The following is a 17,819-nucleotide window of genomic DNA, read 5'->3' as shown; positions in this document are numbered from 1 at the left end:
ACTTGTCTCTGCTGCAGACTAAACCCTGGTGCAGTTCAGGAAATAATCTGCTGAGCTCGTCCCTGGTGAATCAGGTTTGGACAATCCCCTCTGCATCACGGGGAAAATACAACCTATGATGCTCATTACCATCTCTGTGTTTTTCCACTGAAATGTTACTAAATGAGAAAAATGTGACAGCTTCACTTGGGGCTTCCAGATATCATCATAACTAACATCATAACAAATAACAGCAATTGTTGGGACTGATATCAGCCTGGATCTTCCTGCTGTGACCTGCAGCAGTCTGTAGGCTATGCCTTGAAATACACCTTCAATTTACACATTCAATACGAAGGAGTGAGGCTGCAACCTGACATTCGCCCTCAGCTTAAGCTAAAAATCCTCTCGTTCTGTGTGTAAACAGAGGGAACTTAGAGCAGAATCAGTGAGAGATCCCAAGCCTGAACATCAACATCATATGGATCAATTTTTGCTTCTTTTAGTGGGGGAGGGCCAGAGCTGGTCCAGGTTTTGATGGAGATTCCCTCAAGGATTCCTCAGCAAAACCCCTGAAACATCCACCGGCTGTAGGAACAGCAGGATTGCAAAGGCTTGCTCATCATTCTGCATACTGAGGGGAAGTCAGAGCTTTCCAGCTGCAAGGATTCATGTGCTCTCATGTGCCAACAACGTGGCAGTTATTTAATTACCTTCAGCCCAGGTTTAGATTCCTTTTTGGCCCAAGGCACTTGAACACATATTGTGTGCACAAATGTTCACACATCTTTCTCCAAGCTTCAGTCCCAAGGCTTTAGCCATGAGCCATTGGGCAATCTCCTGCATCCTCACCCTGAAGCAGGTCAGATGTCTCCTTCAAACCTACAGGACCCCCCAGCACAGAGACCCTTACGTGGGAGATAACACAGGCACTGCAGTCTGGGAAAGCAGCTTTCTGACAGCTGAAAACACCCTGTCCACCCTGAGCCTGTATAAAGTACCATTGCACAGCTATTATCCAATTTCCTCGCACTAATTATTGTACCATAATAACAATTTCCAGGGAGCATCCTAGAATTCTCACACAGCACCTCCCGTGCGCTGTGAATGACCACTGAGAGCTCAGACAGCACAGATCTCCTATCTGAGATCCAGACCCGTCAGATGAAGGGTACCCTGAAAAATCCAGGTGGCCCCTATCTATCCTGTTCACACAGAGGTTTCAGCCTGACTTATCACCCTGGCCTCAATATGATGTACTGAGGAGATGAAGCCCCTCTGACACAGCAGATTGAACGCACTCCTTCCCACCAGCCACGTGCTCTTATCATGCCAGCACGACCCTACAGCTCCATACCTTATTTTCAGCTATGAATTTCGTTTTATTTTCAGGTCTAAGTAAAATTAAATGTTATTATTTCCACATAATCAAGGCGAAAATGGTTTCACTTTCTTTGAAGCTTTTTTATCTCCCTACAACTGGATTTGAATCTCTGACTTCATCACCACAACCCCAGAGCCATAACCACAAGGCCACATGGTCCCAGAGCTGTTTTTGGAGGTGGTAGAGATGTGAGTTATTTTTGAAGCTGCTAGCTATAAATTTCAGTTATATTTGAAGGAGGGTAGGTTAGCTTTGAAAGCCCTCGGTGAGTCCATCCTTCAGCGACTACCAGGCAATTACTGAGGCCGCTGGCACGGGCTGCAATGGAAGGCTGTGCTGCAGTTTCTACCATAAACCATCCAGTACAAACAAACAGCAATTGTGAACGACAGTTAAACTAATTGTCCTTGTTGGTATTACTATCCCAAGACGGGCTGTGACGCAGAAAGTCAATCTGCACAAAGTCAGTTTTTCATTACACTGAGCTCCAAATAGCATCAAAACAAGTCAATTTTAGACCGCTTGACTGCGCCTGATAAATGCAACCCAACCACCTCAATTCTTCTTTAAAAAGCCTTCACCCTGACCCTTCAGTTCATGATGCATTTTTGCACTTTTGGTTTCCTGCCTGGAAATAAATGTGAATCTGCTATTGCACACCACTTTTTCCATAAACTACACCAACAGGTAAAGTGGCAAATGGTAAGAACTGTGATTAGAACTACAAAGATTGCATTTGCAAAGTAAAGATTGCTTGCCAAAATGATTCTTTGAATTTAAAAGACTTTCCTGCCAAGATCCATCCAAAGGGGGGGTGCCCCTGGCATACCCAGAGCCCAGTTGTTGGGTATGGCTTGAGATAAAAGCCCCAAACGAGCAGTGAATGAACAACAGAACACACTGCTAACACTGCAAATCGTGGAATTAATCTCTTTCACTTCTAGAAACTGTTTACATTTTTCTCGTCTCACAGCAGTAATTTTCAACTGCAAAAGTTAACCACATCTGTGTGAAATGTAGATAACTTTGGGAATGAAATGATTTCAATCAGAATAAGGGTCATCTGAGAGATGGTGGTAGTTACTCATTCAAGATCGTGCTTGATACAACCAGCTCCCAGTTCGGTATTTCACTGTCTGATGAAATACTGATGTAGCAAACCACAGCTGCTCAAGCAGTGTTATCAATACCAGTAAAATAGGTGCTAATTTTACTCTCTTCCTCATGCTGTACGTGGCATTTGCCACTGGAGATGCCTTCACACAATAGCCAGGACCTACACACAATAGCAAAAACACGGCTGCCATACAAAAATGACAGAGATGGTCAACCCAAAATCAGAATCGTATATATTTTTTTATTTTTATAAGGCATAATCTAATGTAATGATTCAGGACATGGCTGAGGATAATGAAGGACTGAAGAGAATCCTTTAAGAAAGAAAGTGAAAATAGGAGGGAATTCCACAAATTAATAGAGCTGGAGTGGTACTAAATATAATTGCCCTGGCTCAGAACTGGCCATACCATCTCAGAATGGGATGAACTGTCCACCACACCTCCTTTAAGTGCAAACAGAGCCCTGCAGTTCCTACATGACCAAGCTGTGAGTGCTTCAATCTGCGGGAGAATAAACATCACTTCCCAGCACGGAAATAAAAGGGCAGGGAAATCACTGCACCGCAGTGAACCTGCAGCGGCCATGTCTGTGTCTCCCTGCTCTGGGATGAGGCACAGCAGGTTCTTGTTCATGTCTCGGGTGCATGGATAACCTCAGGCTGGTGATGGCCCAGGTAATGATGGAAATGCTCCTCAAAAATGAGCAAATCACCGAGCTCCACTGTTCTGGAGTTAGCATCTACGATTCCAGGTCATCGCTACCGCCGGACTTGGGAGGACGCTGGTGGTGAGGTTGACGTAGCGTACGTACTGCACAGTATGTGAACATGCTGAAAAATGTCAGCTCAGGAGAAAGCAGCATCCTCCGATTTGAAGGTCACATCTCTTCTGACCCTGGAAAGCATTTCTGGAAGGGTGATTCGCCTTGGAATCGCAGAGAGAAGTCAGGGGAGAAAAACCCCCAGAGGACCAACGCTGTGCATGGAGCACAGAGGTGAAGGCGCTGATGGAGTGCGGCAGGCCCGTCCTGCAGCCCCCGAGGAAAGGAGCGGCCAGAGGGGTGTTGGGCCCCCCTGGAACGGCTGCGGAACGGCAGCGTTGGAGAGCAGCTCGCAGCGCCGCGCTGAGCGTTTCCAGGAAGGAAAGGTCGCTCCCGGAGCTTAAGAAAACCGTCACAAAAATCTCGAAGGAAAAAGGAAAAAAAAACAACCAACCCCACACACACAACCCACCAAACAAACAGGGAAAACATTTCACGAGAACCCATCTTTGGAAAAACATGAAAATATTTTTCCATCCAGAGAAATAACTATAAATAATGGTCGAACTATTAAAAGGGTGAGCGTAGAGAAAAAGGGCTTATTTACATAGGAGCGTTTTGTGCTGTTTCAGTCTAATTTGTCACCGATGTAGGAGCCTCATACGTTCGCTGGAGGAAATCCAGAGCTTTCAAAGGTTTTCTGTCAGGCCTTGACAAGCTGCCAGCTTTTTTAATGGAGCCGAGCAGTCTCAAGCCTGTTGTTCTCAGAGATTTTGCGAGCCAGGGCCGCATGTTAGCAGGAAACAGAGCCAAGTGGGCTTCCTGAGCGTCTGAGAGAGGAAACACTGTAATAAGCATGGAGGCTGTGGTTAAAAATAACCCCGGTATATAAAGGCCGGCAGGATCCCCTCTCGCTCACTCGCACGCCGCTGCTCTTGGCCGGCTGCTGCGCGCCGATTCCATGCGAATGAGACATCGCCATGCCGGCAGAGCAGGTGGCTCTGAGCAGAGGGAGGCACGGCAGCGCCTGGGGAGACGCGGGCGCAGGGCTGCCCTCCTTTGTGCCCTTCTGCCTCCGGGCTGCGGGGCAGCGCGCAGCCGGGCCGCAGCGTTTCGTTAGCTAACTTTAGGCCGAAGTAAAAGTTGTGCTGAAAAATAACTCTGTTCTCTGCGATGTGAAACTCAGAAAAAGGGAAGAGGGTGAATCACACCGCTCTTGAGCAACAGGAGAAAGGGCCCCCGAATTGTCACCACCCCCGGGCCCAGCACGGGCCGAGCAGAGACAAATGCAGCAACCGCACAGCAGCGCCAATCTGCGCCCCGCAGTGCCGGCGCTTCGTCCGTGCCGAGCAGCAGCCGCTCGCTGCCCTCAGCGTGCAGAGCCTCAGCCCTTCTCTCCCAAAGGCACCCATTTTCTTTGCAGACACAGGGTGAAATCCCAACAGTTGTTGGGCGAATTCGTGCCCCATTTTCCCCGCTGAAACCAAACACTAAAATCCACACTGAACGCCACTCTGAACCCTCCTTTGTAGCTCGCGTTATGCTGTAATTGGCAAAACACATTCTTCCCAGGCTTGTATTTTTATTGCAAACATTTATTTGGCACTTTATGTGGCAAATGAAAAGAAAATTTCACAACTCGTTCTACAAAGTTGCATTGTATGAGGCCGTCTCTCAAAAAGAATCGTATTGCTCAAGAATAGCTGTAACCGTTCAAGGGATTTCAACAGCATTCTGCTCTTGAGCTATAATTGCAGTATATATTTATCTGCTATAGCTCCAAATATCAATAATTTTGACTGTTGTCAAACCTGAAGTTTGGCACTTAATTGCACCATTGTCAGCACTGTGACATTCCTTGAGGCTTATCAGCTGAGCCGTGGGGTGCACAGATACATGAGCAGAACTTCTGTTTCTGGAGAGAAGGCATTTCTACGCAGTACAGAGCACAGTTCTTCAGGTCAGAGGCATCCAGGAATTTCAAGTATAAATATCCAAAAAGGTCGGCTTTAATAGCTCAAAAAAGAAAAAAAAAAAAGCTGCAACAACAGACGTAATCCCGCAGGAAACAGCATGTCCCAAAATATCTAACTGAAATTTCAAAGCTTAATCATAATGATACAACTAATTGCGATGATGGGAAATATATATATATGTACCATTCTGAATACTGCAGTGATGTCAGTCTGAGAAGGACTTCACAGCCCAGGAAGACACATGAGATCAGCTGCTCTACCATACAGCCTACCACGCAGAGGTGCCCGTCTTCCTCTCCCTGGCTCATTCACTACACTCTGATTCATACTTCCATGTATTCAAACAGGGAAAGTAATTCCAGGCGGCAGCAATGCCAATTAACAGTGTCACAGTTAACGAAATGCTTGCTCCAGTATTTCCCATTACACAACTGCAGGACATATGACTAATAAATAATACAGGTGCAGTACAAAGAAGGCATTTTATAAATGAGAACTAAACCCCACATGCTCATCACGTTAAACAAGGCTTTCCACCCTACACCCTATATGAACTCCTACTTTGAGTATTTGGTGACTTATCCTCTACTTATCAGATATAACCACCACCTATAAAAATGCTCTGCATGTCAATGACAGGAGATTAAAAAAAAAAGCTTTCTGAGTAATGCTCTGCTCGCGTCTGACTTTCAGCTTTGTCCAGTTGTCCCTCCCCATCCCCCAGTTAAAAACTGTGAACTTCAAAGTGACAAAAACTGCGCTCAGAAAGCCATCTGCATCTGCCATGCTGACTCAGACTGCAACAGATCTTACAAATTAAAAAGAAAAGCACATCTGATTGGTTCTTTGAAGTTCCCTCAAACAGAATTTTCTCCTGCATTAATTAAACGCCAAACACAGTTCTTACTCCTAAACCCAGTCGACTTTGCATGTCTTACAACATTACTAATGATCCCAAGTGGACACAAGAGATAATACATCATTTTACTTTTTCTCCTGCCTTCTCCAGTAAACGATGTCAGTTCTGTCCTAAAACAAAGACCAGGAAAGACGCGACAAGTCTGAAATCTCACAATGCCATTCTTACCCCTTCCAGGACAAAGTGGGATTCTTCCTTCCATCACGCTCTGTCTCAAAGCTCCTGAAGAAAAAACACAAATGCTCCCCAAGGGCTGCATTAATGCTCTTGTGCTGATACAGCTTACCTGGCTGGAAGCACACCAGGTGTTTTCTGGCCGCTATCACAGCCCCACTGTTCCATCTCCTGATTACTGACACTGCAATAAAAACTACTTGGCAACAATTGAAAACTGCAGCTCGTAATTTGTGCCCGATAATTTAGGCAGTTTCACTGATAAATGTGACAATACAGTTTTCGAAACTGTGGTATCATTTCACAGTTCTGTATAAAAAAAGAAAGATTCATCAAATGTGTTTTTAATTGACAGCTGAAAGGGACATCTGCAATCCAACATATGTGCATATGTCAGAAGTGCTGGCAGAAGCACAGCTACGCACCTAATCAAAGCTGGTAATTAAAAAACCGGGGTAAACTCCACGGGTCTGAAGAGCCCCCAAACCAAAAATGACAAAAAAGGATTTATAGCTGAATGCTATCATCCTTCACATGGCAAACTTGAGTTAAAGCACATAATCACAATTAAATTCACAAAACATCTGAATTTTGCATGATTCACTGAACCATTAATGCACTTTAATCATAGGGGCAGTATTTCCTCGTGTATTTCTGAGAAAGCTTTTATAGTAGACTTGTTGACTGAGATGGACTTTAAGCTTAATTCTCCTTTGTGCCCATGGAAGCCTGCAGTTGTTGAAAGTATCACCAACAGCTGATGTTTGTTAACCTTCCAAATGAGTTAATATGGCTTCACCAAAATGAATTAAGATTGCCATCAGAACGAGTGGACGTGATAGACCTGTCAATAGTAACGCTGAAAAAGCAGAAGTAAGCACTACAAAATATTTCTGTTCTCTCTTTGAGAAGAAGCCAGATGCTGCATTCAGATCAGACAATAATGATGTTGAAATACTTTCCATTCCAGTAACTAAGGAGGATGTTAAAACAACTGCTGCTCTGCTCAAACAAGATTAAGTTGCCAGGTCTGGGTAACTTATAAGTGAGTGTTTCAGAAGAACCAACTAAGGACATATCCAGATGGTTAATGTTTATTATCAATCAATTTCGGCACAGTGGGGAAGCCCCAGGTGACTTGAAGAATGTTAATATTATGTCAATATATTTTAACAGGGTAAACAGAACAGCCCACGTAGGCTCCTCTGCACTATAAAGACGTGGGCAAAATACTGGAGAGACTTGATAGATTACAAGAATCATGAACAGAATTGCTTTAGTTAATGACAATGGCTTTTAACAGCGCTTTAAATAAGGCAGCAGTGTTGATGCAACGAGCGAATGTGCCTTGTGCAATGTGATTTTCACATTAAGAAACAAGAACATGACAAATCAATATGGTGCGCACACGCAAATTGGTCCAAACGTAAGTTGGCACATCTTGAAAGCTAATTTAATTTTTAATCCAGCAGGTTTATTAGTTCTTTATCTTTTTCAGGGCCACTTACAATTCAGCATTGTTAACAATGACCTGGAAGAAGGCAGAAATCGTTACTGATAAAGTCATAGATGGCAAAGATCAAGGAAGTGCTGCAGGGATGGCCGCTGTCAGACGCCTCTGAGGGAAAGGTTTTGAGAACACACACACAGCTGAGAAGGAAATCACAGACACACAAAAAGGAGAATGTGCCGTATCAAAGGCGCGATGAGCCCCAGGAGCTCCATGCTATCAAAGAGATGGAGGTCTGCCTTTGCCTTTAGGTCCTCGTATGGGAAAAGCTCTGGTAAAAACGGCTCCTTTATCAAATTAATTTGTGATGTTACTTTAATTACCAAAAAAAGGCCTATGGGATTAAATCACTCTCCCCGAATTGAGAGATGCCTATCTTAAAAACACCTGTACAGTTCCTTTATGTGGTAGTTCACATCATCTTACTGACTTCTTCTTTGATATCAGACTTTTGAAAACACTAATTCAGAGTCTGAAAAAGAAAGAAAGAAAGAAAAGTCAACAGAATGATGGCAGTTTGGGATAGAGATAGGGCGTCTGTGCCTCCTGCACACGCAGTGCTCAGTCACAGCATCACTGAGAGCTCCAACCTCCCCCCTTTCCCTGCTGCCATGATGGTGGCTGAGGTGCAGCAGGGCTCCCTGAGAACCGTCCCATGAGAAAGCAGCTTTGTTTGTTTGTTTGTTTGAGTTGTGCGATGACTCAGAGCTGCAGAAGCCAGGTGACGTGTGGGCATCTCACCAACCGCTCCAGCTGCAGTTTCACCACGGGTGCACTGCATCACACAGCCCCGGCTCTCAATCCTTTACTTCGTGACTACAATCCCTTCAGAAGTTTCCCTTGATGTAAAAGCAACAACAGAGATCAGCAGCAACACCTCGAAAAACCAACGCTGTCGTACAGAAATGGTAGAGCCTCTGTTTGCTTTGGCTGGAAGACAAATCACACATCATTTAGTTCTCCTCTACCCACGGCAGATTAAGAAATACTTCTAATCTCACATTCTTTGCTTCTCCACACCAGTGGCATCACTCCTTTCCTATGTGTCGTAAGTGAGATCAGTGCCAGGGTCTCCATATCAGACATTTTAAATAACCACTGCATGCAGCAATACACAAATAAATTAACGAAGCCAGAAAATGTCAGCACAGCGATCACAGACCCGACGAAGGTCATGGCAGAGCTGTGCTCAATTTGTACAGCACTGGTGACTCACAGCGTAAATAAATTCTCACACGCCTCTCACCAGGTTTAATATAGCTATCGTCTGGTAGCTCTGCAGCCTTATTGGAAAACACAAAGAAACGAAAGGCAGTGAATCCATTATTTCACCAATTCAGCTTTCATCCTCCCTGCCCATTAAACATCCCTTTTATGAAAAGAAAAGTGATGCAGTTGGGTGGCAGAGCTCTGCTACCAACAAACGTCCTCACAGCACCGACTGGACGGCAGCGTCCAACCGAGCTGCTGCGAACGTACACATACACTTGTATATCCTAGAAACAAAATATTTTGCTATAGCTGTTGCTGAAATCACAAGCACATAAACTGACACAGACATTCAGGGTGTGTTATCGAGGGAACATTCACATTCATTCTGAATTCATCAGAGTGTACTTTCTTGGCTGACTCACAGCGCCATACATACGTATTGTGCACTTACTAACATTTTATTAGAGGAAAAGAGTTTACATTGAAAGATTACACAAGTGTGACATTGCACAGCGATGAGTCACACATCTTTGTGTACTTCGTTACCATGCATTCGGCGTATTGATTCTGCTCCAGTCACAGAAGTTTGGCTGCTCCTCCTGGCCATCCTGCGAACTTTCAGAGCAAAAAGTATAGAAAGTTATACGAGAGATATTCGTTATTTTAAAACATGTGCAGCTATTGAAAAGAGCATTTATTCCCCCTAGCAACTGCGCTTTCCTGGGACGGGCTTTAGCGAACAGCTCAGAGTGCTGCGTGAGATCCAGAACCCATCACTCCTTCCCCTCTCGGGGCACACAGCACATAAAAGCGAGGGTTGTTCTACATTTTTCTCATCTATAACGCAGAAATTCTTTTAGAATTGATCGCAAAGAAAATATGGAGGAGGTGCGGGGGAAGCGCGGCTCTTTCCCTGAAGCTGGCTTTCAAAGAATCGCTCTATCCGCAATGGATCATCATTTCTCCTCATTTCAGAATTGCCACTTTTGCTCTTTCAGTCCTGGATGGCTGCCAAGCAGCTGCGATTCTCAAAGGCAGCAGCCTGGGGCACATCATCAAAAATTATTGGAGAATCGTTCCTTAAGAGCGGGCACTGGGGCCACAGGCCAAGGCAAGGGAGCACAGCGTTCCCCTCGGAAACGTTCAGCCCAAGGCCAAAATTTGGCGACGGCCAAAAGAGAGCTCAGGAGCTCCTTGCGTTACCTCTCTCGTTGTATCATAACGTTGGTTTGGGTGATCACTGTGCTGCAGATGGGAACTGCCCGAGCCCTGAGCTCCGCTGCACGCGCGGCTCCGGCCCAGGCGGCTCCGAGCAGCTCCGACGGCACCGCCGGGAGCACCGCGCCCCCAGCTCACACTGCGCTGGGGCCGGGGATGAGGCGGGCCGTGGGGCAGCCGCTGCGGGCTGGGGTCAGACCCCCACCCGGCTCGCCGGGACCGGCAGCTCCCCGCTGCGCTGAGGGTCCCTCGCGGTGTCTGCGGGCCGTGGGCTCACCGCCGTCACCCCGCGACACGGACGGCCCCCCCACAGCCCCCGACCCCAATTCCCACGGGGGTCCCAACGGCGCCCTTCGCGGCGCGCAAAGACGCGGAGCCATCGGTGCCCCGCGCGGGGACTCTCCCACCCCCGACACCCCCCGTCCGCAGCGCTCGTGTTTGTGTTCGTGTTCGTGTGTGTCGGGGGGGGTCCCGGCTCCGCTCCCCGCGCTGGGGGGCCGGTCGGGGGCCGCCGTTGGGCCCCGCTCCGCTCCGCCCCGCTCGGGCTGCGGCCGCCGCCGCCGCGTCCTTTTATACCGGGGCTAAATTTAGGCTGCGCTCGAGCCGCTGCCTCCCCGCCCGCCCCGTCCGGGACGCGTTTCCTCCGCTCCCTGCAATTGGCCTGAGGGCGCCCGCGCCCGCGTTATAAGGTGGGAGGGCGGCTCTGCGCGCCGCGTCCCGCCCGGCCGCACCATGGCGCTGAGCGACACCATCCTGCCCTCCTTCGCCACCTTCGCCAGCCCCTGCCGCGAGAAAGCGCTCCACGAAGTGAGTGCGGCCCCGGCCCGGCCGAGCCCCGCCGAGCCCCCGCGGCTCCGCCCGCCCCGCTGCCCCCGACCCCCCGCTCCCGGCGGCACCGCTAACCTCTCCCTTTTCTTTCTTCCCCCAGAGGTGGAAGTGCGAGCAGGAGGCCAAGGCCCCCGGCGGCACCTGGGGCGACCTCTCCCCGCGCAAAGAGGATGAAGACCTCAACAACGTGCTGGATTTTATCCTTTCCATGGGCAGCGACGGCTACGGCCAAGGGGCTGCCGGCGGGGACTTTCCCCCCGCGCAAGGGGAGAGCGGAGGCTTCTACCAGACAAACCCGAACCCGGGATGCTACAGTGCCCTGGAACAGGGCAGCCCCCCGCCCTACAGCGCCGGCATCGCCCCCGAGATGATCCGCCCCGAGATGGACTCCGACTACTGCCCGGCCGGCAGCGTGCACGGGCGCTTCTTCGTGACTCCCAGCTTCAGGGCTCCGCAGTTTGTGGACAGCATCAAGCCCGAGCCCGACATGGACAGTTATGGGCCAGTCCTGGGTCTGGTGCCGCAGGCTTGCCCGAAGATCAAGCAGGAGGGCAGCGCGACCTGCATGATGGCCTACGAGCAGCCAAGGGTGGCCAACTCCCCCCAGATCCCCGGCGCCGAGACACCACCGCTGAGCCCCGACGATCTCATGGTGAACGACTGCCACACGCAGATGATGTGCCCCTCATCCTTCCAGCAGAGCTACCACCAGCCCTCCGGCTTCCACCACGCGCAGACCCACCTCCAGTACCAGAACACCTCTCAGTACGGCCTTTTCGAGGACAGCCTGCCCCTCCAGCCCTCGGCTCCCCGGGGCATGCTCACCCCTCCTTCCTCCCCGCTGGAGCTGCTGGACTCCAAGCCGAAAAGAGGCCGGCGCTCCTGGCCCCGCAAGAGGACGGCCACGCACACGTGCACGTACGCGGGCTGTGGGAAGACCTACACCAAGAGTTCACATCTGAAGGCCCACCTGCGGACACACACAGGTAAGCTTGGCCGGCTGGGAGGGCTGCCTGCGTGGGGTGGTTCGCAGCAGCAGCAGCAGCGTGAGCTTTAATCCTGTCGTCTCCCAGTGCCCGGAGCGCTCACAGCTGGGCTGTGACAGGTGGTCAGACCGAGAGCGTCTGCCTGGGGTCAGGGCTGTTCCGAGGGCGACTCTCAAGGCCCTTTGTGAGCAGGTTCTGGGGCGGTACAGGGATCGGCAGAGCTCTGTTGATCTGCCCGTAGAAGGGAAGGGCTCGGTGTCGAACGCTGGGATGAGCGCCGCGTGACGCTGCCCGGGTGGGAGCGCCGCGCTGAGTCACGCCGTGCTTTCCCACAGGTGAGAAGCCGTACCACTGCAACTGGGAGGGCTGCGGCTGGAAGTTCGCCCGCTCCGACGAACTCACCCGCCACTACCGCAAGCACACCGGGCACCGGCCCTTCCAGTGCCACCTCTGCGACCGGGCGTTCTCCAGGTCCGACCACCTGGCCCTGCACATGAAGCGGCACATGTAGCCGCGGGGCCCAGCGGACAGTGACCGCTGTGAGCTGCTGAGGTGCAGAACGCTCCGAACCTGTAGCTGGTACTACGTGGGGAGGCGCCGCGCTCCGGCCGCCGAGGATTGGACACAAGGAGACCCGGCCAGGTCTCCTGCGCAGAACCTGACGAGGCGGCGGCTGCGAATCTGCCCGCACCGCGCGGGGAGGACGGGGGTTATTTATGCAGCTTCTGTGAAGGGTAAACTCCGAGAGACTCCATACAGATTGTATAGAAGAAGCTGTAAATATCTTTTTTTTTCTGTTCCGGCTCTAAGTGCCCTAAGCTTAACGAGACAATGTTTGTATGGAAACTGCCTGAAGTTGACCCTAGGAGAGATTAAGTGAATGTTACTGTAGCTCGATGTTATTTTAGATCTTGGCTGGAGGCATGGCTAAGAGAACACTCCTATTGTTAGACTGTTTGTTTCACAGGTGCAATAATACTCATGTTTGCCATGGTCTACACTAGAAGTACAGGGCTTGATGTCTTGTAAGAAAATAACCTATTTTACTGTAATTTTTTTATATATTGTAAATAATTTTATACAGCGAGAAATATTGTATATGTAAATAGAAGACAAATGGGTATTTTGCCTATTTCTGTTTTTATAAAAACGTGGTTTTTCAGTGTTTGAAAACATTTCATCTTTTTAATAAAACAAGTTTTTAATTGCTGTGGTTCATCCTTGTCCTTCGGGGTCCCCCTCCGCCCCCCCAGCCGCCGCGCTGTGCCTGGAGCCCCGACTGCGAGCACGGCCAGCAGCCGGGCTGCAGGGTTGTCGGGCTGATGGTTTGTCTGCAGGTCTGTGGGGCTGCAGGCTTTCAGAGCAGATAACGGAGGACAGCAAACACGAAACCACGCGGTGCTGCATCAGAAAATCAGACAGGAACGCCGCTCAGATTCAAAACACGCTTCCTAAAAATGGTTAAGTAAGCAGCGCTGTAATTTCAGTCTCATTTCTAGTTTATGCTGGACTGCTTTAATAGCATCCTTAATGTTTTCCAGATGCAGTTACAGTTTCGCCAGCAGTGTGTGGGTTTTTACTATAAATTTAAACACTGCATTTTTGTAATTACGGAGGCTTATTTTAAGGCATCCTCGTACATAAATTACTGCCGCTCTCCAGAGCTCGGTGCAGAATTCCAATAGAACAGTGGTGGAATTTAAACATAAATTCACAGCGCAGGTTCAAATACCTTCATAACTCATTCCCAAAAACCAAAATTCACCTCATAATTCTGAGTCGTACCCGGCTCTCAGCAGCTAAGAAAGGTATTCACTGTTCTGGAGGAGAAGTGAAATAGTGATCAGGAGTCTGAAAGCTGCTTTGCACTGAAGTGGATGGTGCTGCAGCGCACGGCTCCTCCGCAGCTGTAAGTGAGATCACCATCCAAATGCTGTATTTATGCAATTACTCTGCAGCTCTAATGAGGATCCTCTGGTTTCCCAGCAGCAGTTGTGCTGTGAGCCCTGATACTGCTGCACCAAACTCACTGTTGTTAAATGCAGAGGTTTAACTTAACATCAGAGCATTTTGCCCTCACACTGAAGCACTTGCAGTTTGATTCCAGTCTGGACTGTGACTTTTTCTGCCTTCGCAGTGCAGCACACAGGAATGGAATCAGCAGGAATACATGGAAAGTACAAAAATAGAGGTCCTTCTGTGACAGCAAAGCCTGCAGTTGTTCATGTGGAACAGATGTACTTTGGGCTTCTAATCATCCACATGGAAGAATGAGTTCCACATTTCACTTTTATAGCTCTTTCAAAGTGAAATATAAGGGAGATTTAACATTTCTTCATTAAAAACAAAACTCATTTATTTGCTAGAGAAAAAAAAATTGCACAATCTGATTCCAGAAAGTGGGGATGACTGAAAGGCACACTAAACTTAGCACGTGCGGCATTGCGACAGTTCGAGGTATTTCCTTCTCTTTCCCCAGAGCTGAAGATTTTCAGATTTCAGCACAGTTTTGGTGCCTAGAACCTTCAGAAAGGAACCCTCACCCCTCCGCTCCCCATCGCGCTCTGCCTTTGCTCTGTGGGAAGAGTTGGGAACGTTTGGGTCCTGGCAGCTGTCAGTGCCACTTCGCACCGCGCCGCTCGGTGATGGAGTGAGGAGCACGGGGAGTGGGGGCAGCTCAGCCGCCCTCATCTCAGTCCCAGCGCCGCCCTCCAGCACTGGGCAGAGCCTGGGAGCACCGGAGCTCCTCACCAACCTCCACGGGAGCAGAACGTCGGGCCGCGTGCCCTTGGCCACTTCGACATGGGGGAGGGACAGCTACGACCCAACGGGTGCAGAGCTGTGAGCCCTGCGCTGTCTGCACACACGGATAAAGCACACAACGTCCCCCAGCCCTCAAGCCAACGCCCGCCGCTCCTCTGCAGCACAGAGCGCGACAGAACCGCGGGGTGGTTTGAGTTGAAGGACCCTCGGCTGTCACCCTGTGCCGCTCCCTGCACTGAGGTCTGCAGCCCTCGCTGCCCTGGGCTCGCTGGGCTCAGGCTGGCAGCCCGCACTGCCCGCTCCCCTCGCTCACAGGGCTCCCGATGAGGCCCTGCTATCTCACATCGTAACCAGCGGTGGAGATGCCACCTATCAACAAGCGGGTCATGACCGGGCTGCTTTCAGATGCAGTGCAATGCATCCAAACATAGGGGCATATCTGAGCTTAGGGCCACCCCCTCATGGAGAAACATAAATGAAGGACATATCACGATATATCAACACGGACCCCTGAAGATGGGGGGGATGAGGGGCACAACTCAATAACCCAATAAAGGTTCATCACCAGCTCTGTTCTAATTGCCGGAGGGAGGGGACGTCTGAGAACTTCAGTGTGGTCATCACAGGAAGCTGCAGCTTTGTGAATCTCAAGATAATCTCATAGCAGAAAAAAAAGAGATGCTGATCTCATCTCTCTCATATTCTATTATGAGTAACTGCCAACTCTTTTGTTAATTGCTTCAAATTAGGACATCCAGCGCGTGGTGCAGCTCCCCGGCCCACATGCGCCCATTGGGCAGCAGGAGAGCACCAGCGCTCCGCAGGCGCTTCGTGGCAGCACATCGCCATTCCAGTCGTTGGAGTGAGTCTGACGGAGGCGAGGGACCCACGGCCCTGAGCAGCTCCTGGAGCACAGGGGGACCGTGGAGGGGCGGGAGGAGCCGTCTGCACCAGCAGCACCCCAGGATGGGACGATGGGAGAAAAAAAGGTGCTGTCAAACCCGATAGGAGGAAACAAAGAGTCCGTTGTAAACAACATTTTCACACATACTCTTATGAGATACCACAGAGATGGGCTCAATCTACTTGCAAGATAGATTGGTAGATTAGATAGAGCAAGCCGAGCACAGAAACGAACAAATCCTGCACAATGTTCCAAGTGAAAGTTGTAGCAAACGCTGCTGAGCGTGAGCACAGCACGCAGTCTCCGAGCTCCATCCATCCCACACCGCAGCCGGGGCGCTGCGCTCCGATGCTCCGCACGGCGCTGAGCCCACTTTGCTCTGCAGGGAGAACCCAGCGCTGAGCCGGCACCGAGCTCAGCCCGGCCAGCTCCAAAGGCAGGGGGTTAAACTCCAAAACAGGAACAGGGGCAGAGCCCTCCTGCTGTCCTGCTCCCGTTGTCCATCCCAGCAAAGCGAGGGGATGGCAGCAGGGAGGGCAGCGCTGTGAGCAGGGTGTTTGTTGCCCCACTCAGGGATGGGGGATTTCAGCCCCTGGCTGCTGGCGGCCGTTTGCAGGCTGCCTCCAAACGCTGCCTCCTGCTCACCCGCGGTCCTCCGTCCACAAGAAGTGCCAAAAAAAGTTTGTCCGTTCTTCAAATTATAGGACTGTGTGGTTCTGTGGTTTTCTGTGGTAGAAACTCTGTGGTTTCCATAGCTATTTTGTGCACCTATAACAGAGAGTGGCTGTTAAGCTTTGCTTAAATTTAATTTTCTGAGCCAGAATCCCAAGCGTTAGCAATTTCTTTTGCTATATTTAAATAAAACAAACGCAACAAAGTCATGTAGCCATCGCCATGGTAACGAGCAGTGTTGGGGGAAACACAAAGAGGTAAATTCAACCCAAACCCTGTGTAATATGACAGGGAGAGCTGTCCCTGCTGCTAATGTCTGAGATGCCCACGGTGCCATATGTGAACCTCCTGACCTCGGTGAGGGCCGAAGAGCTGCACTCAGCTGTGTGCATTTGGGTCCCACCTGCCCAGGGGCTGCACTCTGCTGCCAGCAAAGGCCAACAGCCACGTCCTCACCATGGACCCACAGGATGGGGCAGATCCACCAGCTGAGCACTGCCAACCCAAAGGAGGGAATGGGTTTGACTTGGAGACCCCATGAAGTTCTGCACTGTTTGATCCCAAATGCCCAACTGTCCATTTTTCAGAGTGAGATTTTTAGCCATGCAATGGAGCCCTGAGCTGCCAGTGCAGAGGAGATGGATTCATCCTGACCGTGTTGGGCTGAAAACGTTTGATTTCATCTTTTGAGTCTGACTTTTCAGCCACAATTTTTGATCTTGTAATATTTTATGTAGACACAAAATGAGTCACAGGCACCGCTTTACAGAACGAAGACGCGTTCACAGAAACACCTTTCCAAGCACAAGGAGAGCAGGAACAACAAAGGCTGCAACCACCGTTTGTATTACTTACCTCCTCATTTACCTGCTTCAGTTGTAATTCCTTGTAGTCAATCACAAGCATTCCATGCTTTGTAGTGAGCGTAACTTGGGCAGCACAGAAGCTGTGGGTGAAGTTACCTGCTGGAGGCTTGCAGTCAGATACGGTGCCCCTTTAAATCACTCTCACGTTGGTTTCTTGCTTTTGCACAGCTTGGAGCATTCCTGGCGTTCTGGCCTGTCATGATATCATCAGGAAACATCTGGAATATCCCACTGGACATCCCCTGTGACATTTAATACATTAGAAGATAGCTACTGAGCCTGAGGCCTAAACACAAACCAAAACACACCAAAAAACCCTCACATCCCAACAACCCCCTTTTTTGTTTTTCACAGCCGTGCACAATGACAGCACTGCCGGGTTGGGCAGAAGGATGATTTTACATCCAGCAGGAGGGATGTGGGGCAGTGGAGGAGCACTGAGCTCTGCTCCCCCGCAGCTGGGGATGCGATGGCAGATCAGAGCAGCTGAGCGCTGCGCTCACACCGGGCCAGCAGTGTCAGCGGGAGGGAAAGCTGCAGCATTTGGAGG

General features: G+C 49.9%; 1 protein-coding gene across 1 annotated transcript; it reads left to right on the top strand.

Annotated features, from left to right (window-relative positions):
• Positions 1-10,901: 10,901 nt before the first annotated feature.
• KLF2 (KLF transcription factor 2) lies at positions 10,902-13,224 on the top strand. The gene is made up of 3 exons (XM_031603979.2): positions 10,902-11,057; positions 11,179-12,064; positions 12,400-13,224. Exons 1-3 carry the CDS (start codon positions 10,983-10,985, stop codon positions 12,573-12,575), a joined length of 1,137 nt encoding a protein of 378 aa, XP_031459839.1. The 5' UTR covers positions 10,902-10,982; the 3' UTR covers positions 12,576-13,224.
• The last annotated feature ends 4,595 nt before the right edge of the window (positions 13,225-17,819 follow it).

The sequence above is a fragment of the Phasianus colchicus genome, chromosome 28, assembly GCF_987193195.1.
Source record: "Phasianus colchicus chromosome 28, bPhaCol1.hap1.1, whole genome shotgun sequence".
NCBI lineage: Eukaryota > Metazoa > Chordata > Aves > Galliformes > Phasianidae > Phasianus > Phasianus colchicus.
Note: the sequence above shows the minus strand (reverse complement) of the source record. Positions and strands in the feature narration are given on the sequence as shown.